The 20804-nt window shown below is 48.3% G+C and overlaps 1 protein-coding gene across 7 annotated transcripts in view; it reads left to right on the plus strand.

Annotated features, from left to right (window-relative positions):
• Pisd (phosphatidylserine decarboxylase) overlaps positions 1-20804 on the plus strand; it is a 54112-nt gene that overhangs the window by 30578 nt on the left and 2730 nt on the right. For 2 of the 7 annotated variants that reach the window (XM_050141288.1, XM_050141295.1), the window contains 2 exons: positions 18986-19151; positions 20436-20672. In XM_050141288.1, the coding sequence (XP_049997245.1) occupies positions 18986-19151; positions 20436-20672 (403 nt within the window). Of the gene's footprint in view, positions 1-13609; positions 13777-17387; positions 17456-18985; positions 19152-20435; positions 20673-20804 lie in introns of those variants that run through there. The other 5 variants (XM_050141294.1, XM_050141290.1, XM_050141291.1 and 2 more) reach the window with 5 other exon arrangements.

Raw genomic sequence — 20804 nt, forward strand, 5'->3', positions numbered from 1 at the left:
ACATTTTCTCATCTTTCCTATCAGACAGCGTTTCACTGCCGCGGACTGATCTAGAGCCTCTCAAGTGCTGGCTTACAGGCCTGAGCCAGTATGCCTGGCTCTGGAGTCAGACATCTGAAGACTGTGGTTATAATACCAGTGGTGGTTTGGATAAGAATGGTCCCCATGTATTTGAAGGCTTGGTCATCAGGGAGTGGAAGTACTTGAGAAGATTAGGAGGTGTGGCCTTGTTGGAGGAAGTGTGTCACTGGGGTGAGGAGTGGCGCATTGAGGTTTCAAAAGTCTAAGCCAGGCCATGCCTTTGTCTTCCTGCTCCCTGTGAATCTGGGTGTAGAACTCTGAGCTACTTCTTCAGCTCCATGTCTGCCTGCTTGCTGTCATGATGATAATGGACTATCTGAAACTGTACACAAACCCCAATTAAATGCTTTATAGGAGTTGCCATGGCTTTTATGTCTTTCACAGCAGTAGAACACTAAGACATTTGCTGTCCTCTTTTTTAGTGATTGTTCTGTTCTAGTCAGCAACTGCAACTCCGCCACTACTGATAGTGGCTAGGACACTAGAGCTGCCGCCTGAGGAAATTCTGTTCCCTCGGCACTGACCAACTCTTTCAATGCTACTAGGAGAATTTAACTAAATCTCTGTCCAGCTAAAGAACTCAAGATTCAAAGGTTGAGGTAGAATCCTGCTTCCCAGAGAGGCTAAATAGCAAGCATCTCATCTAGCTCACCGCCTCGTGTCTCCCAAGAAATCCTTGTGCTTTTTCTCACCCCTGCTTATGAACCCTTCTTCATCTGCCTCCTCCCTACTACTTCCTGAGTAGCTGACTCAGCCTCCGAACTGCAGGTGACTTTTATTTAACCAAACACATCTTTGCATCGTTAAACAAATGTTCCAGAGCATAAACAAAAATAACGCACCTTAGAATAATATCCTACAACAAACAGTACCTTAGGTTCCATCAGTACCTTGTATAATTCTGTTAAGGCTTCACAATAGCTCACCGAAGGAGGAAGGGCAAACATGTTAACAATTTTATGAAGAATTACGCAGGTCAAATATGGTAGCATGCAATGCCTGTGTTTCCAGCATTCAGGAGACAGAGGCAGGAAGATTGCAGATTCAAGGCTAGTCTGGTTTGGCATAACTATTTTCCAGCCAATTGGGGTTACATAGCCAGAGCCTGTTTGTTTAAAAAAACAAAAACCCAATGGATTTTGAGCAGAGAGAACTTATTTCCAGAACTGATCTAGAGCAGTAGGCTGTTCTTCCCTGAGGTAGAAGACCGGGAGGTGAAAAGATGAAGAAAATAGAAAAGCTGGGGTCAAGAGATCTTGCACAAGTCGTGTCTTATGCCAAGCAAGTTTATTAAGAAACTATTTTAGGGCCGGGTGGTGGTGGTGCACTCCTTTAATCCTGGCACTAGGGAGGCAGAGGCAGGCAGATCCCTGTGAGTTTAAAGCCAGCCTGGTCTACAAGAGCTAGTTCCAGGACAGCTAGGACTGTTACACAGGGAAACCCTATCTCAAACAAACAAACAAACAAACAAACAAAAAACGAGAGAGAGAGAGAGAGAGAGAGAGAGAGAGAGAGAGAGAGAGAGAGAGAGAGGAGGAAACTATCTTAGCCAGGCGGTGGTGACGTACACCTTAATCCCAGCACTGGAGAGGAAGAGGCAGGCAGACTTTTGTGAGTTTGAGGACAGCCTGGTCTACAGAGTGATTTTCAGGACAGCCAGGGCTACATGGAGAAACTCTGTCTTGAAAAACTAAGAGAGCGAGCACAAGCACATACAGCTTGTCATTTAGGCTCAGGCTGTCCCAACCTCCTCTTGGCTTTTCTGTTCTTTTTTTTGGGGGGGGGGGGATGGTTGCTCAAGACAGGATTTCTCCATGTAACAGTCCTAGCTGTCCTGGAACTAGATTTGTAGACCAGGCTGGCCTCGAACTCACATAGACGTGTCTTTGCCTCCTGAGTACTGGGATTAAAGGTGTGTGCACCTGGCGGCTACTCTATTCTTGATGACTCTCCCTTGAGTGACCTCTCAAGAATGCTGAGGTCTTCACTGCAAATGGGCTGCTCTTTCACCCGTAGACTCTCTTGGGCTCTCTTCAGGGACTCCAGCCCTACCACACAGTCCCATGACGACTGCTCTCCATGACCCTTCATGCCTTAAAAACCCCTACCACCTGACTTACACTACCAAGTTCAGCTGTTTGCACAAGGTGCAGCCTTGGCCACTTCTGGAACACAGCTTCTGTGTGCTGACCTTGAGGAAACACTTCCCAGAAGACTCCAGTGATGCTAGCCTCTTGTCACAGCTGTCTTCAGCCCCAGCTGACCAGCACTCGTTGTCCCTGTAAAGAAAGATTTTACTACAGTGGTGCTGGTCTCTCGTTAGTCACTGCTGATTTGTCAGCACTAGCTGACCAGAACCAGACTCTTAAATCAAAATATTAAATGGTCCTGATAGAGCCTTTGCTTTTTTCTAATGTTACAGAGTTTGAGACCCCCAAGGGAAGACCACAGACTCAATACAGATTATAATTAGCCAAGTGTATTATATAACAGCAGGACCACAGTCTCCAAAGTCAGATCAGACATGCTACACCGAAGCGTGTGGAGGAGAGGTGAACACCACAATTACTCCACTTAAGCAGAATTTATAACTATGTGAGGAACTGCCTCATTCCCCTGCCCACAGCAGTAAGAGAGTCTGCAGACACCAGGGCAAGTGGTTAATTTCACAGCAGTTACACAAGTCTGAGTTTTCAGGAATTTAGGTGAGAGGCCAGTGACTAAAGTGGATGGTGTTTGAAAATGGTGTTTCCTTAGCCATCATAGTCCACCCAGGCTTAGATCATAAGAATCGAAGCATTGATTCCTGCAGAGGTGCAGGTTGATATGAGCCTGTAGGGCTAATATTTTCACAAAGTTGATTCTTTTAATGTATGTTAGCAATCAATTTAAAATGCAAGGGTTGGGGCTGAAGAGATGACTCAGCAATTAAGAACACCCTACTGCTTTTCCAGAAGACCAGGGTTCAGTTCCTAGCACCCACCTGGCAGCTCACAACTCTCTGTGACTCCAGTCCAGGGGGACCCAACACTCATGGCAAAACACCAGTGCACATAATATAATAAATGAGTAAGTAAATATATAAATAAATAAAATGCAAGGCTTGATTATAGTAAGGGCAGTAAGTCCAACCAAGGCAGTTAAAAGGATGTTGAGTCATGGGGACCAAGAGAAAAGGGACCGGTGCCCATTAGAGGCCGCAGAACACTCCTTTGCTTCTGCATCTAAGTTTTTCTGGACATGGTTTAATGTTTCTTCAGGATAATTCCTGAGTTGGTATAAAAACAGCATTTTTTACCTAGGGCAACACAAAGGCCTTCCTTTAGGAATAACAAATTTCATTCTCGACAGTTTTGCAAAACCATTTCTGCTAGGGATCCACTTCTTTTTAAAGCTGTTCTATGGAATCTTTGAGACATTGTATGTCCTGGTCTACTCCTTAGAGGTTTGATCTTCTGATCTTGAATAACGAAAGCTGAGGTGCCCAAGGCAGCTGTTCCTGCAGTTCCTGTGTCTTGAATGCAGCTCTGCTGACTTCCTACTAGTGGTTAGATTGCCACCACATGGGGACTCAGGAAAGTTCTAGTCTAAAAGGTGTGGAATGAGCTCACACACGTGCTGCTTGAATCACTCTTTATTCTTCTCCTCTGTTCTAATTCTCCTGTCCTGATTCTAATCCCTCTTAGCTTCTCTCCTATTCTCTAAACTCTCTCTCACAGGAGCCTTGAAGTGATAAAGAAATTAGAAGTTACCTATCATTGGTCAAAAACATATTCCTAGGGTAAGCGAAAGGGAGCTGAGCCATTGCCATGGCAACACAAGGTTCTAAGGTTACAGGGGTAAGTCCATGAGCAAATGGTGGGAACACAGTACCTAGTGACAGACTTTGAGACATAGGTCTGCTGTCAGCAGACTGGCAAGCAAAGAATTGGCATGCTTTTCTTAGGGTGCTTTGTGTTGCAACCTTGGTTGGACATCTGCAACTTTGGCCTTGTGAATAACTGTAAAGTTTTAAACTTACCTATTTATAAAAAAAAATTAATCTAATTTGAACTTGCTCTGAGGTGAACGTGAGCTAATTGTGTGCAGTTAGTCCTCATGGGACCAGATAGATCTAGTTATGAAGCATATGTTCTATATATCAAAATTATATAGCTAAATGAAAACTCTTCTTCCTGACCACCCATAGATATATTTGCCCATAAGTTTGAGATGCAATCATGAGATTACACACTACAATGCAGGTATTGGGGAGACACTAAGCTGCTTTAGCAAAAGTGAGCAACAGTTTCCAAAGTTGATGGTCCTGCAGGCCTTGCCTTGATGGGACCAGTCACTCTGTGGTGAGCGGATATCTTAAGTTATCAACTGCCATATGATTTATATTTCCACGGCCTTCAACACTGAAGGAGGGGTATATCTGCAGCTGAGATTGCTATTTTTCTTCTTCAACAAGGCTCTGGGCCTCATAGTTGTAGTGTCTACTATATATAGGCAAATGTCATCTACTCTCTCCAGTATACACGTCTGTTTGGGGAAGGATATAGAATAGAATACACAGATTTCCCCCCCCCCTCCTAATTCCAGATAGTCACCTGCTACATATCTAGCAAGGCCAAATGCACAGGCCCATTATGTCCCTAAAGGAGCCCTAAACTACACTGATATATTTAGTACCTCATCTGAGTTTACTTCTCGAGTGGTGTTCCAAGCATAGGATTTGGTTCTGTGACCCCTTGGAGGGTAATTCTTTTCTTAGTGAGGGGACTGAGGGGTTGGGTCAGCACTGAATGGACTGCATCCATATCCACTAGGAACCAGAGAATTTCCCCCTACTTTTCCTGTGACTGGGGGCTCCTGGGGGCTCACGGGTATGGATCCCTAGCCCTGTCAATCTGTGCCTGTGCTGTGGGCACTCATCCTTCCAGTGTCCTTTTCCTTTACGGTATGCACATAGGTCCTTCTCTAACCTGCCCGAGGCTGACTTGGTCCCCTGGGTACTCTTGGTTTCTGTCAGGATCTCTATTGTAACTGGGACCTATTCGATCTCTTATACCCTTCTAATTCCTGTAACTTCCTGCAGATATTTGGGCCCGTGTGACAAAAGCCATATTAATAGCCTGCTGGCTTTCTGGGGTAAACTACCTGTAAACCTCCCAGAGGGCCTGGCATTGGTGTCTAGTGCCCACTTACCTTGGTCAGTGTTGGAATACCATTTTGGTAGGATAGAGGGCAATATTTGGTCAGCTTTTCTGTCTGCATCCATCTTGGTTGCTCTTGGCTTCAGTCATGATTCACTTCCTCTCCTCAGCAGTGAAATGGGTACCTAGAAGCTGCTTACCGTACTAGGCTTTTTCTTTTGGGCCCGCCAACCAGCTCCCAAATCATGCCACAGAGTTATTTTTAGTTTTGAATGCTCAGCCTTAGCTTAGTCTTGTTTCTGGCTAGCTCTTTTAACCTAAATTAATCTGTTGACAGAGCTGCGGGCCTGTGTTCCTGCCACCCAGCTCCCGGCCGCCTGGCTACCTTATGCCCCGAAATAATTACACGGAAATTGTATTTTTTTAAACACTGCTTGGTCCATTATTTCTAGCCTCTTAATGGCTAATTCTCACATCTTGCCTAAGCCATATTTATTTAGTAATCTGTGTAGCACCAGTCTTACCGGGAAAGATTCAGCATGTCTGACCTGGTGGCTTGCTTCATCGCATCTGCCCTGGAGAGGAGCGGCATGGCGTCTGAGCATTCTGTTCTGTTTACTCCACCCATCTATGTTCTAACATATCAGGCCAAGCAGTTTCTTTATTAATTAACCAATGACCTTCCTCCATCATTAATCTGTTTCTCTTTCTCTACCTTTGCCTCAGGGTTTTTACTTTGCTTTCTTTCTGTGTATCTTGCTTTCACTGCTTCTCTATGTCTCGCTGGCTGGTGTCTGCCTGGCTTCTAGCCCTGAGTGTCTCCTTGTTCTCTCCTCCTTCTTCTCTTCTCTCAAGCCTAACTTTCCCTGTTTATTTTCTTTCCCTGCCAGTCCTGCCTAGCTAGTGGCTCAGCTTTTTATTAAACCAATCAGGTGCCTTAGGCAGGCAAGGTGAGACAAATGAAACACATCTTTACATAGTTAAACAATTGCAACATAAACAAAAATAACACACTATTGCACAGTTAAAACAATATTCTGCAGCATAAATAAATGTAACACATCTTTACATAGTTAATATTTTACAATACTTACAATTAGCCTAGGTTGGTTCATGGGTAAAGAAATCAGTTTCCAACAGACTGATAGGCCTGAGGGTTCTCTGCAAAGGGAGTTCTGGGTTTTCCAGTTATAGACCACCAGTTGGCAGAGAGGCTAGGAGAAGAAAGGAAAAGGGAGGAAAAGGAAGGGGAGGGGAGTGAGAAAGAATTTGTCTTAACATCACAAATGTCAATAGTTTATTTCTGTTTCCTACCAGGAAGGGCAGATGTTCCTCCACTTAGGATGGACGACTTTCCTGACAAACCCATTACAGACTAAAAATATTTTAAGAGTCGGGTGGTCGTGGCGCATGCCTTTAAATCCTGCACTTGGGAGGCAGAGGCAGGTGGATCTCAGTGAGTTCGAGGCCAGCCTGGTCTACAGAGTGAGTTCCAGGACAGACTTTAAACTACACAGAGAAACTCTGTCTCTAAAAAAAAAAAATCAAATATATATTTATGTATTTTAAGTAAAAAATGTATTTAATGTCACGAGCCTGCTGAGCGTCATAGCTCAGCAGCACAGCACACTGTAGAATGTGGCTGTTTGCCTTGTGTTTCCATGGCCCTTTGGATGAGGTGGTTCCCTGCCACTGCACAGCCTCTCTAGGTGTTACTGTCATGCGTGCCATTAGCCCAGGAAAAGATCACAGCACCTACTTTGAAGTGTGGCTTGTTTTAATCAGACATTTGTCTCCTACACGCAAGTTCCCAAATAACCACTCAGAGGCTGAATATGAGTTATAAATGCTCATCCAATAGTTCAGGCTTGTAGCTAGCTAACTCTTGAGTTTTAAATTAACTCATATCCCTTATTTATGGTCTACCATGTAGTGTTACCTCTATCAGCATGGCATGTTCATCTATCTCCTGTTCCCTCTGCATCTGGCTGGCGTCTGCTGGCGTCTGCCCTCCTCCTTCCCATCATCCTTAGTTTGGTCACCCTCCTGTACCTCCTGCCTGGCTACGGGCCAATCAGCATTTTAGTAAACCAATTCAAGTGACAAATCTTTACAGTGTTCAAGAGGATTATCCCACAGCAGGCTATAATGACTGCATGAACTTCTGCACCATGGTAAAGTTAAACCAGAATTGGAGAGTGTATGTTGTGGTCTGTATTTTTATTTTTTCTAATTTGCTTATTTTATATATGTGAGCGTTTTGCCTGTAGGCATGTGTACATGTGTTCCTTGTCCCTTGAAAGTCAGAAGAGCATGTCAGGTCCTCTGGAACTGGAATTACAAATGGCCGTGAGTCACTGTATGGTTCTAGGAATTGCAGCCATTACTCCAGCTCCTCTGTTCTCTTATGGTACTTAAAAATAAAGTCACTTGGTCATTTACTAAGTATATGTTTAACCTTATAAGAAATTCTCATTTATAAGAAATTTGTTTTGTTTCTGTTTTTTGGCAGGGGGAGGTTTCAAGACAGAGTTTCTCTGTGTAGCTCTTGTTGTCCTAGAACTCACGCTGTAGCCCCAGCTGGCCTTGAACTTACTAAGATTCGCCTGCCTCTGCCTTCACCTGAATGCTGGGTGGCATGCACCACCATCGCCACCCGGCTAGGAAACTGTCCTCAGTTTGACCAGGACTGAGAGCCTTTTTGTAGGAGAATATGGATATTGAACAAAAACAAACAAACAAAGAAATACATTTTTAGGAGAATATGGATACTGAATGAAAATAAATGAGAGAATGAATAAACAAATGAAAGGGAAGGACAGGGCTGATCCTTGGTATGGTGGAAAAAAGTTTGTGTGTGTGTGTGTGTGTGTGTGTGTGTGTGTGTGTGTGTGGCATAAGCATGCATATGGTATAGATACATGCATGCCTAACACATAAAAAATAATTTTTTGTTTTTTCAAGGCAGGGTTTCTACGCAAAGGGAGCCGCCCTGGCTTTTGCTCTTTAGGCCAGACTGGCTTCAAATTCAGAGATCTGTTTGCTTCAACTTCCTGAGTGCTGGGATTAAGGGGCCAGGAGAGCATGCCTTTAGTCCTAGGCAGAAGTAGGCGAATCTCTGAATTCAAGGCTAGCATGATCTACATAGAGAAACCCGGTCTTGAAAAACAATAAAAAAATGTGTGCCACCAGTCGGTTCAATTTTTTTTTTAATTAAAATGGATGGCTTCTGAGACACAGCATTCATACAAAATAAAAAGGGGGGGTCTTAATTACTGTGCTGTTTGTAAGAGATTGGAGGAAGTCCGCTGAATCTGTACAGGACACACCCAGACACCAAATTCTCATTACAAAGATTTATTGCCCTAAGGGTGTGTGTGGTGGTGGTGGTGGGGATAAGCCCCTGGATCCACCAAAGGCGGTCAGCAGGCTTCAGGTGTTTTCTGCAGGAGTGGGTTTTTAAGGAGAAAAGGGGGAAATCTGTGCTAGGCAGAGTGGGATGAGTTGCTAAGACAGGTTAGCCGATGAATTTTGATTGTTGAGCTTTGGTGATTAGTCTCAGGAATGAGTCAGTGGCCAAATAAGGGAATGGACCTTAGGAACTAGCTGTAGGAATATCATCTGTTTAGAAAGGGGTGTGTGTGCAAAACCTGTTGGTGCCGTGTTTGCCGTGCTCGGGTCTATATATGCCATGCTTGGGCTTGCTTGAAGAGCCCTTCACTATTGCTCTAAAGAGACACCATGACCAAGGCAACTCTTCTAGGGGCTTTGTTTACAGTTTCCTAGGTAGTCCATGAGCATCATGATGAGAAGCAGAAAGGCCTGGCTCTGAAGCAGAGCTTTATATCCAGATCCATGAGTTGTGGGTTGGGGAACACAGCACTGGGCACCTCCTCCAAGATAGCCACACCTACCAATCCTTCTAAGCAGCTATCAGTTTGGGACAAAGCATGCCTATGAAGGGCATTCTCATTCCGAGCACCACAGGAGGGTAGACAGGAACGTTTTCAAAGTGCTACAGTTGTTTTTATTTTTGAGACATTATCACTGTGTAGCCAGGCTGGCTTCAAATTCATGATCCACCTGCCTCAACTTCCATCATAACACATGTGGACCTCCTGTGAGCTTTCCCCTCCCCCTCTTTCCCTGAGACAGGGTCTTCCTATGTAGCCCCATCTTTCCTGGAACTTGTTCTCTTGCTCTCTGTACTCCAGGCTTCAAATCAGAGATCCGCCTGCCTCTGCTTCCTGAGTGCTAGGATGAAAGGCAGAGCCACCACCACCAGCTAATAAACTCTTCTGATGTGTATGTGTGTATTCGTGTGCATGTTTGGGGTAGGGACAGATGCGTGTGTGGGTGTAGGTAATGACATGTGGAGATCCAAAGACAGCCTCAAGTGTCAGTCCCAGGGCTCCTTCCATTGTGTGTTTGAGACAGTCCCCCTCTCATCTCCCTGTCATGGGGTGCAGGTGCCTTCCAGCATGCTTGGTTCTTGTGTTTTCCCCACACCAGGTTTTGTTCATGAGGATTCTAGGGATCTAAACTCAGGACCTCATGCTTGTGAGGCATCAGCCCAACCCCGTGAACAAAAGTTAAGAAAATCAGTTTCCGCCGGGCGGTGGTGGCGCATGCCTTTAATCCCAGCACTCGGGAGGCAGAGGCAGGCGGATCTCTGTGATCTGTGAGTTCGAGACCAGCCTGGTCTACAAGAGCTAGTTCCAGGGCTGGAGAGATGGCTCAGCGGTTAAGAGCACCGCCGGCTCTTCCAGAGGTTCTGAGTTCAATTCCCAGCAACCACATGGTGGCTCACCACCACCTGTAATGAGATCTGGCGCCCTCTTCTGGCCTGCAGACACACACACAGACAGAATACTGTATACATAATAAATAAATAAATATTTAAAAAAAAAGAGCTAGTTCCAGGACAGGCTCCAAAACCACAGAGAAACCCTGTCTCGAAAAACCAAAAAAAAAAAAAAAAAGAAGAAGAAGAAAATCAGTTTCCATGGGGAATGCTTCTGTCCAGTGGTTATTAATATTTATATTTGCTTTATCTCCATGAGTTGTATTTTATTTTTCTCTAAGTCCTTTTCAAGTACATTGCATTATGAATTCTTGTCTTAAAATACTTCTTTGTACACCTGAGAAAAAATAAACAAGGATGTTACTTTGGACCCGATTTTGGGCTTTTATGTAAGCATGGTCTGAGGAGCTGCTGGGCCAGCTATGTAGAGGTCAGGCCTCAGCCAGGGGAAGCTGGGCTGGTCAACGACACCCACTTAGCACTGCTACCTAACTTTTAGCCTCATCTTAGAATTCGTTTAAAATGTATGCTCTAAGCTTACCATTGAGGGAAAGAGTAAAGGAGGACTATAATCTGACCATTCTCCCACTGTCCAGCCCAAGCGGGCAGCGAGCCCCTGTGAAGTGCCCCACACCAGCGAGCGCTGCCAGCCGAGCACGTCACACCCCTGTGCCTCCGTGTGCACTGCTGCGACGTCAGTTCTGTAGCTCTGCTGTACTTGAAGTCTGGCTGCTGTTGACTCCTGCAGTTGTTAAATGAGGCTGTGTGTGCAGGCAAGGAGTGCCTAAGACGTGTTGAGAAAACATCTGCGTGTGTTTACGTGGGCAGATCATCAGTGGGAACCTGCTCAGCTTCTCTGGGCTCTAGAGGAAGAAGGACTCCGAGTCTCCAGGCACTACCTTTGCTGCTCCTGTGAGGGATGATGGCTCTGAGACGTGCAGCCTCTGCTCCAGGTGGCTCAGGCTGTGCTGCCATGTGGCCAGCCCCCCAACTGGAGTAAAACCCTGCTCCAGTTTTACTTTTGTCCCTGCCTACCTCAGCCTAGGTACAGCCACTGGGAGATTGCCACCCTGGCATTGAGTTGCTAATATATGGAAAAGCTGAGATTAAAGATGTGCAATTTAAAAACAAAGCCAGCTGCCAGCTGATGGTGACGCACGTCTTTAGTCCCAGAACTCAGGAGGCAGAGGTAGGTGGATATCTGAGTTCGAGGCCAGTCTGGTTTACAGAGCAAGTTCCAGGACAGCCAGGACTACACAAAGAAACCTTGTTTCGGGCTGGAGAGATGGCTCAGAGCATTGCCTGCTCTTCCAAAGGTCCTGAGTTCAATTCCCAGCAACCAAATGGTGGCTCACAACCATCTGCAATGAGGTCTGGTGCCCTCTTCTGGCCTGCAGGCATACACACAGACAGAATACTGTATACATAATAAATATTTAAAAAAAGAAACTTTGTTTCACAAAACAAAAAACAAGACCAGGAAGTTGAGGCAGGAGTGTTGCCACCATATCATTGCACTTGGGGCCTAATTGGTGAGTTTCAGGCTAACCTGGCTATGAATGAGACTCTAGCTATCTTGAAGGAAGTAGAATAAGATGGGATAGCATAGAATAAAACTGAAAAGAAAAACAAGGCCAGTCTCCTAGGCTGGTGGATGATGGAGGCCTGGGATGCTTTCTATTGGGCTTATTCTACCCTAAACAGGCCATCTCTCAGTGTTGGTGGTGTAGGGCCCCCAAGTTATGACTGAATGGCTCTGCATGAGCCAGGGGGCTTTCTAGAAATTGTGTAAGGGGTGAGGTTCCTAAGAAACATTTTTGGACAAAAAAAAGAGGAATTGGGCATGGCTGGGAGAATCTTCATGCTTGCCCCAGGCTTCCTAGCTGTCCATATGGAAAATGAACCTGCCTGTGACTCCTTGTGCCACCCAGGGATACCAGCCCTATTCATGGTTTCTCTGGACCCCTGGAGAGTAAGAAGTGACTGTGACCACCTGCCTTCCTTGATCCTCAACTACCTTTCATCCCTGACACAGGGCATTATCTAGTGTACAGGCAAGGAATGCATGAAATTCACATACCCACCTGGGGTCTAACTTGTGCTCTAAGGGACTCCAGATCCCTTGCCTTTGGGTGCTGGCAACTAAGTAGTCTTCGAGCCTTCAGAATCTCCTAGGGGCACCAGGTGGCAGTCTGAACCAGAAGCCCAGAAGAGTAGAGAGAATGGAAATTAAGGACATGAGCGGCCCACAGGAAATTCTGTGTAGTGAACTACGCTTATAGGTGGGGGTGGGGTACCCCAGAAAGAAATTCAGCTATTAACTATGTTTGAAATCTAAAGGTGTTTCCTTATAGAAAAAGCGAGTGGTGTCCAGCCCGCAGAGATCAAGCTCAGGTCTCTTACTTGCAAAGCAAGTGGTTTACTCACTGAGCCGCTTCACCAGGCTCCAGACAGTCTTCCATGAGAAGAGTCTGGAGTCTTCGGGAACTCAGCAAGATCGGAGACTAATTAGTAGTGTCTGCTGAGTGCACAGGCCCCGTGAACAGAGGCGGCCTGTGTGTCTCTGTCTCCCCACTTTTCTTGTGGTGTGGTATGGGTGTGGAATATCATGGGGGTCTCAGAGGATAGCCCTCTAGGTGTCTGCTTGCCCCTGCTACAGCACAGCCTGATCCAGGTGAGGAGGGCAGGTGTGTGCAGCTTTTCAGTGTAAGGAACTGAAGGTGTACCCTTTACAGTAGCCTCACATGAAAAGACAAGCTTTGCAAGGCCACGCAGCTGTTGCTGGGTTGACCCCAGACGTGAATGAGACTCATGAGTGTTGATCCCCTGTAATCCCCCACTTTCCCTGGAAAATGTTAGGCCCTTTCATTTTCTTTTATGTTAGTTGGGTGCCAGCTGCATAAGCCTGGCATTCTGTAGGTATAGGGTAATCTGCTGACTGCAGCCTGGGACCTTCCCATCCGGTGGGGTAGAAAGACCTACCCCTCAGGGCATCTCCAGCTGGAAAGCACTGCCTGTTCCCGTCTGTGGGTGAGTGGTCCGTGTTCACCCATCCACACTGTTCTTCCGTCTGGGCTTTGTCTGTCAGAGGTTTGCTGGTGTGTGTGTGGGGGGTGTGGGTGTGTTATAATTGAAGTTGGGAGGGGTAACCTTGTGTCTTCATGGTCCAGTGTGGGAGAAAAAACGTAAGGTTTTCCATATCTTTAGAATTTCTGGAGTTAAAAGGGATGCCGGAAGTGACTTTGTGATCAGCCCAGTGAAGACTGTCTTACTGTCTTCATGAGGCCTGTCTTGCAGAGTTAGGTGGAGGGCAAAAGCTCAGAAGCCAGCCAGAGGCTAAGGATTCAGGGTCCCTGAAGTCCCCGGAGGCATCCTCTGGGGAGCGCTGGGCCCATGTTGCTCTAGGGTCTGAAGCAGTCAATCTTTTTTGGTGTCGTTGGAGGGGTCATAATCTTTGGTCCGCCGTTAGAGACTATGACTGGGTGGGGCTAGGGCCCCTGCCGGCCTCTTCCTCTTTTCTCCAGGTTGTAGCCCCTCCTCTTAAAGGGCCCTCAGGGCTTCTCGTGCTTTACTGGTGCTCAGAGGGTGTGGTGACTTTAACAGTATCTGGTGTTGCTCCTCCTGCCCCCGCTCTCAGCAGGAACCAGAATCCTGCCTGCTCTGAGACTCTGAGGCTTCAGAACCTAGCCAAAGCTGGAGGAGTTGAAGACCAGGGCCCAGAAACTGGATTGGGACTGTCCTCGTGAGTGAGTGAGTTGATAGAGGCCATAAGTGGGACCTGCCGCAGCGGGCGAGCTTTTCAAGGAGCCCCCCTCCGCTCTCCCTGAGGCTGGGAGGGCCGGGTGGGAGCGCCTCCCAGCACTTTGCTGCTGCCTTCTTGTAGCTCTTTTACAGCTCAGAGAGCCGAGGGATCTCTTTGGACCGGCTTGCTCTCCTGCCCCCTGGCAGTTGGGCTGTTTGAGCTCACTTCCTCCACGTCCTGTCGCTGCTCTTGTCCCCAAAAGGCTGAGCAGGAAGTGAGCAAGATGCTGGGAGGTGTGGGAAGTCAGGCTCTGGGGGCGGCTCTGGGCTCCCAGTGTGCATTTCTCTGTGCTGCTGGGGAAAAGGGAAGGAAGCATCGTTGTAGATTGAAGAGAGCTGGAGTCCTGCATACTACAGTCTCTGCCGTGGGGCCCAGGAACCATACATAGATTGTCCGAGAGAAGATTCCTTTATTTATTTATTTGAGAAATTGAGAAAGAATTCTCTTTTTCTCCCACTTCAGTGACTGACTTGATTACAGGCCCTTCAGCCCTCTCTTTGTCCCCTCTTCCTTTGCTAGTGACTTCCCAGAAGAATTGCTGGGTTTGCCTAGGGAGGCTCCATTTTCCTGCCCTCTACTTGAGAAGTTTTTCACAGCCTAGAAATGTGGAGCAGGAGTTGGCTGCCTCCCTGGACACCCCTGCCAGGTAGTCTTGCCTCAGGGAGCTGGGGAAGAAATGGCCTAAACCCTCCAAGTGGGAAAGTGAGTGGTGGCTGCAATGGGGCGTTGGAGATCTCTGGTTTAGGAAGAAGAGTCTGCCTGCTTTTATCGCCTGCCCAAGTGAGGGACTAGGAAGTGCGCACAAACCCCAAAGTATACCTATACCACCCACCTTGCAAGCACAGGTGCTCACTTAACACAGCCACTACTCACACCCACTCACACCTATAGCTGCTAACTGGCCTGGCCCATCTGTCGACTTCAGTTGGGATGTTCCATTCCATTGGGGACCAGGTCCTAAGCAGGAATGGATGGAGGAGGACATGGTATGAACCCCAGAACAGCATGTCCTTGCAGAACCAACCCTGTCCCCATGTTTACATCAGCTTAAACTTCCTACTTACGAGACAGAACTGACTCATATTTTGGGCTCCCCTTTCAGAGTTGCCCCCCCTTTTGCCTTCTCATAGTGTGTTTCCCTTGCTGGAAAGGGAGGTAAGAGTTGGGGAGCCACTGGGTTGAGATAGGAGTTAGGTTTATAAGACTATTCTGACCTTGCTTGTAAGCCTGTTGTGAATCTCAAGGGAAGTGTGCAGATGGAGAAACGGGCTGGGAGAGCAGCAGTGGTTACCAAGGCCTTGGCCAGCTCTCAGGACTGTAGGGATCAGATCAGTGCTCACCAAAGCAGGTGACTGACCCTCAGGCTTTAAAGTCTGGTTGATCAGCCTGAATTAGCCTCCTCAGATTGTGCTTGACTCTCAGGAGGGACAGATGGTGTCAGCACTCACCTGTCTCAGCGCTCCTTCTTGGCCAGGACTTACCCAAAGCCTTGAGCACTCAGAGGCTAGGGAGAGTCAGAAGGGCTTCGGGTTGAAGGGGTTTAGCAGGCAAAGGTGGTGGAGGTCTCTGAAGTGGGAAGGATGGGGGCATTGCTATTGAAGTAGCTCAGCTTTGGAGGTGAAAAGGCAGACTGGATGTCCTTATGCTTTTAACTGGACAGCTAGGACTCAAGTCTATTTCTTGGGGAGGGGAGCTAAATTCGTTCTGTTTCCTAGGGACTCTGCGGGATCCCAGGCCCTAGTCCTTGGATGCAGTGGGGCTCCTACGTGTACTGATCTGGTGCTAGCGTCTTTTTTTTTTTTTTTCAGGTTTATCTTTTGTGTTATCTTTTTTAATTTATTTATTTATTAAAGATTTCTGCCTCCTCCCCGCCACCGCCTCCCATTTCCCTCCCCCTCCCCTAATCAAGTCCCCCTCCCTCGTCAGCTAGCATCTTTTAAGAGAGGAGGTTTGAGGATATTTGTGTGCTAGGGTAGGCCAGTCCTCCTTTTCCTCAGCCACAGGGAGACATCTGTATCTTGATGGCTTTGTTATTTATCCCTTCTCCTAGAGGCCACTAGCATACTTGGGATTCAGTGGCTTTTGCAAGCAGGTGCCAGGGCTGGAATTTTTACCTCTTTGGCTGAAATGAACTTACCAGTGCACAAACACTTGTGTAGATAGAGTGATAGAAGTTGTCACTGTGTGGTGCCTGAGTTTGTTCTGCTCAGGCATTAGTTCGTTTGTTTTTTGTTTCTCAAGCCAGGGTTTCTCTGTGTAACAACCCTGACTGTCTTGGAACTCACTGTGTAGATCAGGCTGGCCTTGAGCTCAGAGATCCACCTGCCTCTGCCTCTCTAGTGTTGGGAATAAAGGCGTATATTGCCACCAGAGGCTACAGGTAATAACACCCCCCCCCCCCCCAGACAGGGTTTCTCTGTGGCTTTGGAGCCTGTCCTGGAACTAGCTCTGTAGACCAGGCTGGTCTTGAACTCACAGAGGTAATAACAGAGGCCAGCATTTCTTCATCAGAAAGCAGCGACAGGTGCTGACTCCTTCCAGGGCTGTGATTGAGGCTGGAGAGCAGGTGTATGGGCTTCCCGTTGGCCCCTATGAGCTTTCATCCTCCCCAGGACCTTGAGGGCCCTGATTGCTTTGGGCTGGGATAGCCAGGGTTGTGGAATGCTTGTTCTTTTCTCCCTGTTATCTGTACTGTGGGGAGGCTATGAGCAGGGGGTGGGCCCTGAAGATTGCCAGGGAATGGCCTAGTCAGAGTGCCTTTTTGACGGAAGATTGGAAGACAGGATAGGAAGGTTTGGACTTCAGTGTTGGCTGCTGCCCAACCCCAGTTTGGTTTTCTCTGAGATAGCCCAGGTGTTAGTTTATGAAGATGCTTGGACTACACAGAGCCAGGTACTGGAGGCTTCAAGGCCAAGAGGAGTTACAGCATGTTACAGTGCTCAGGTGCACATCGCAATGCCTTGCCTGGATGTCCTGGCTGGCTGCCCCTCTGTCATTCCTCAGATGCTACTTTGTAACCTGAATGGAAAATGGGTCAGGTCCTCTGAGGGAGGGACCATCACCCTGGAGCACAGGGCTCAGATTCCCACCTTGTGCTTTTGGAACCCAGTGGCGCCTAGAAGTCGTGGCAGTGTCTGGCCACCTCTCTACTAGGGCTGGCTGGAGCCGACAGCCCCAAGGCTTTACCCACCTTCGGCCTTCCAGCAAAGCAGGGAGAATTGCGCTGGGCAGCTGGCAGGAACAAGACAAGTGACCAAACCTGGGTGATAGAGCTGGCCCAGTACAGGAGCTTCTGTCCTGGCAGCAAAGCCTGAGCAGATGACATGAGCGGGAGTCAGAACAGCTGTGTGACTGGTACATGTCTGTCTGCAATAGTGGGGTCCTCTCACCTGTACCCGTGAGCCACCACGAGTAAGCAGAGATTAGAAGCTTTGCCACCAATGACTGGAGCAGTGACCACACTGGAGTTCCTCTGGCAAGGGGGAAGGGGATGAAGGAGAAAAACAGGCCAGTGAGCGAGCACGCAAGCGCACTCTTGTGGAGGCTCACAACACCCTCCCTGTGCCTACCCACAATGTGTCAGTCAGAGAAGCCGCAAGGACCAGAGCTCCAAGCAGCAGCGAAATGGTGAGATGCTGCCTGCTGAAACCTAACCCAGTGTGCTCTGGCACAATCTCAGGAAGGTCAGAGGTCAAGTCCAATGGCCCTGATGTGGAGGTATCAATAGGAGCTCCGGGAGTGTTGGAGGGGCCTGGAGAAGGGATCCTGAGTGTCCTGAGTAGGAGAGCCTACTTCAGGTACCTGTAATTCTGGCTGGGAGAAGGGCCCAGTCGGGGGAGACAGGAATGGGCTTCTGTCCTGTCTTAGTCCTTACCCCCCTCCCACTCCAGACCCCGGCTTCCTACACTCGGGAGAGGATCAGTTCCCCTTCCCCCAGCATTTCAGCATTGGTTTCAGCTCTTCTGCAGTGACTTGGGCGGGAGAACAGTGGTTTGTGTTTGCTTGGTCCCTGCCACCTCCCCTTGTGTTTTAAAAACATAATGGAGTGGGGTGGAAGAGAGAAAAGGAATGCAGGACAGTTGGTGTGCTGTGGTTCAGCCCTCCTCTCCCATCATGGTGGACTGCCAGCCACTCGCCCGTTATCTGCAGAAATCTTTTGTTCCTTAGTTTGCTCAGTTTCTGGGAGACAGAGGACTCAGCTTCTCTTGAGAGCAAGCACAGTTGCAGATGGCAGCCTTGCTTGTTTAATCAAATCCCTGGGGACGTTCTCAGAGTGGGTGGCAGTATGGTCTCGTGATGGCTACATTGAGGCCTCAGGGCTATTAATTTTCTAGGACCTGACGTGTGGCAGGGAACTTAGTTGCATTCAGGAAGCTGAGGTTACAGCACCTTTGCAAACTGGCTGTATAGAAGACAAGGAACTTTTAAAATGGTGGATCCTATGGGTCATGTCTCGCTCTAGCAGAGTAGAAAGGCGGCTTTGGAACTAGGTGGTGGCTGTCCTCCTAACTCTGTGGATAAGGCTTGGAGAGCCTGACCCAGAGATATAGGTAGATGGAGCCACACTTAGGTCCTATCATTTAGCAGAAGAGGAAGCAAAAGATCTGAAGGTTTTCCCAGGTGCCACAATGATGTGGTCCAGCTGGCTGGGCTCATGACACTTCAGTCTTGTGCCCTGCTTCAAATAGACTCAGTCTTTCTGGCACCTGTGAGGACAGAACTATCCTTGGGTCCCAACCGTCCTTAGCATAGGAGGCTGCAGGTATAAGGTGGATTTTCTTGCCTTCCCATTCTGGGTCCCCAAGGCCTTTGCTGTGGCTGCTGCTGTACTTGGAGGGTGCTCTACCTTAGAGGTACCCAGGAGTTGGGTCTGACCTGCCTTTGTCCTGTTGGCACCCACTCAATCAGCTGGTAGGTGGGAGACACTGGAAAATGAGCCCACAAGTCAGGTAGCCAGGTAGCCAGGTCCCCAACTCAGAACTGGGGTTGGTTGGAATGAAATGATCACTGAATGCCTGCTGGAACTCTTTGGCTCTGTTGGAGAGGCAGCTTACTGGGGATGGGAAGGCAGGAATGACACTGGCTGAGGGGCTTACTCCTCAGATTCTCTCAGACATAGGCATTGACCCAGGCCATGTGTGAACATGTGTCCTGCAGGTTGCACTTCCCCCGACTGGCCCTTCGGCGGAGGCTAGGCCAGCTTAGCTGCATGTCCAGACCTGCTCTGAAACTGCGCTCCTGGCCCCTGACCATCCTCTACTACCTCCTGCCCTTCGGTGCCCTCAGGCCCCTCAGCCGGGTGGGATGGAGGCCTGTGAGCAGGGTAAGTGTGAGTTGGCTTCTTGGCCATGGCCCTCCCTTACAGGCACAGGGAAGACAGAGAAAGTTCTCAGAAGTAGAAGCAGTGGCCGCACTCTTGGGTAGATGTGTGTAAGAAGGCTGTTTGATGGTGGCCATGTGACAGTCTACAGCATCACTGGTGTCATTGGGAGTCCTGGTTTTGGAAGGAACTTACACATTGGTCAGTCAGAAAATGATGTCACTCTTACAAGCAGAAGCAAACAGAGAGGTGATTGTAAGAAAATCCATGTAAAATCTGGACACCAACAGGCAGTTTAGGAAGACTGTGGCTAGGCTGGGCCTGCTCATGTGAATACACACTTGAGACGCTCGCTCAGGACTGCACAGGTGGCTTCCCCGTGCAGGACCTGGCCAACCAATGCCTGGAGGGCTCTTGCTCTCAGCTTCCTGACCCCAAGGAGGTGGTCCTGCTTCTTGGTCACTGGTAGTCTAGGTAGGCGTCACAGGAGTCCAGGCGAATATACTAGACACTAAAACATAGCCTGGGCACATGGCAGTGTTGCTCTGTCCAAGTGGTTGAGCATCAGCCAGGAGACACTAGTGTGGTGGAGGACTGCCAGAAGTTGGTACTGCTGTGTTCGGATACACAGAGGTGGCAGCAGAAGCTCAAGAGTTCTGCAGTACCCTCTGGCCCAGCAGTGGGACTGGTACTTATCTCCTGGGGCTCCATACTAGAGGGATAACAGAAAGTTTTCAAAAACAAGTCTCCTGCCTTTTTGAGAGCCCACAGGCTTGCTCAGGTGCAGACGTGTCAAGGTGATGTTGCAGATCCATCCTTGCTCCCTATGAAAAGGATGCTCCGGATTATAGGCCTACCCCTTGCTCTTGAGAGCCTCCTGCTGCCTTCTTGAGTAGTATGGAACGTGGGCAGTCAGCTAGGACAAAGGTAGCATGCCTTATGATAGACTTTCAGGCTTATACTGGGTTCATTTCTTTCCCCCATCTTTAAGAACCAATACTGTTTGGTCCAGTCTCCACCTCAGGGACTAAGGCATCTACTCTTGACCTTTTCATGAAATAGCAAAAAATGAGCTAGGCTGTAATACATATCTAGCCCTTGTTTGAGTATTTGGTGAACAGAGTCTGGTTCCTTCTGAGAAACAATCACTTCACAAACAAGCCTGAACACTCGGGCCTTTGTGGTGGTTTCTCTAGGTGTTCTCTTTTTTTTCTTTCTCTCTCATGTGGGGGTGTGGGATAGCTCTCAGTTTGTGACCAACTCAGCCTCCTGCATTGTGGCCTGCAGGTGGCTCTGTACAAGTCGGTGCCAACACGTTTGCTGTCACGTGCCTGGGGTCGCCTGAACCAGGTGGAACTTCCATACTGGCTGCGGAGGCCAGTGTACAGCCTGTATATCTGGACCTTTGGGGTGAACATGACAGAGGCTGCTGTGGAGGACCTGCACCATTACCGAAACCTCAGCGAGTTCTTCCGGCGTAAGCTGAAGCCTCAGGCTCGGCCTGTCTGTGGCTTGCACAGTGTGGTAAGGCCTGGCTGGCCCTGTCTCCATTCTTCATTAGGAAATGAGATCTTTGTTTAAGCCAGGCTTAGCAGCCCTTTATTAGCTCTGGCCCTCTGGGGTGCTCCCTCCTGTCTTGTAGTTCACCAGTGTCAG

The sequence above is a fragment of the Alexandromys fortis genome, unplaced genomic scaffold (assembly GCF_014885135.2).
Source record: "Alexandromys fortis isolate MF-2015 unplaced genomic scaffold, M_Fortis_MF-2015_v1.1 scaffold_7, whole genome shotgun sequence".
Lineage (NCBI taxonomy): Eukaryota > Metazoa > Chordata > Mammalia > Rodentia > Cricetidae > Alexandromys > Alexandromys fortis.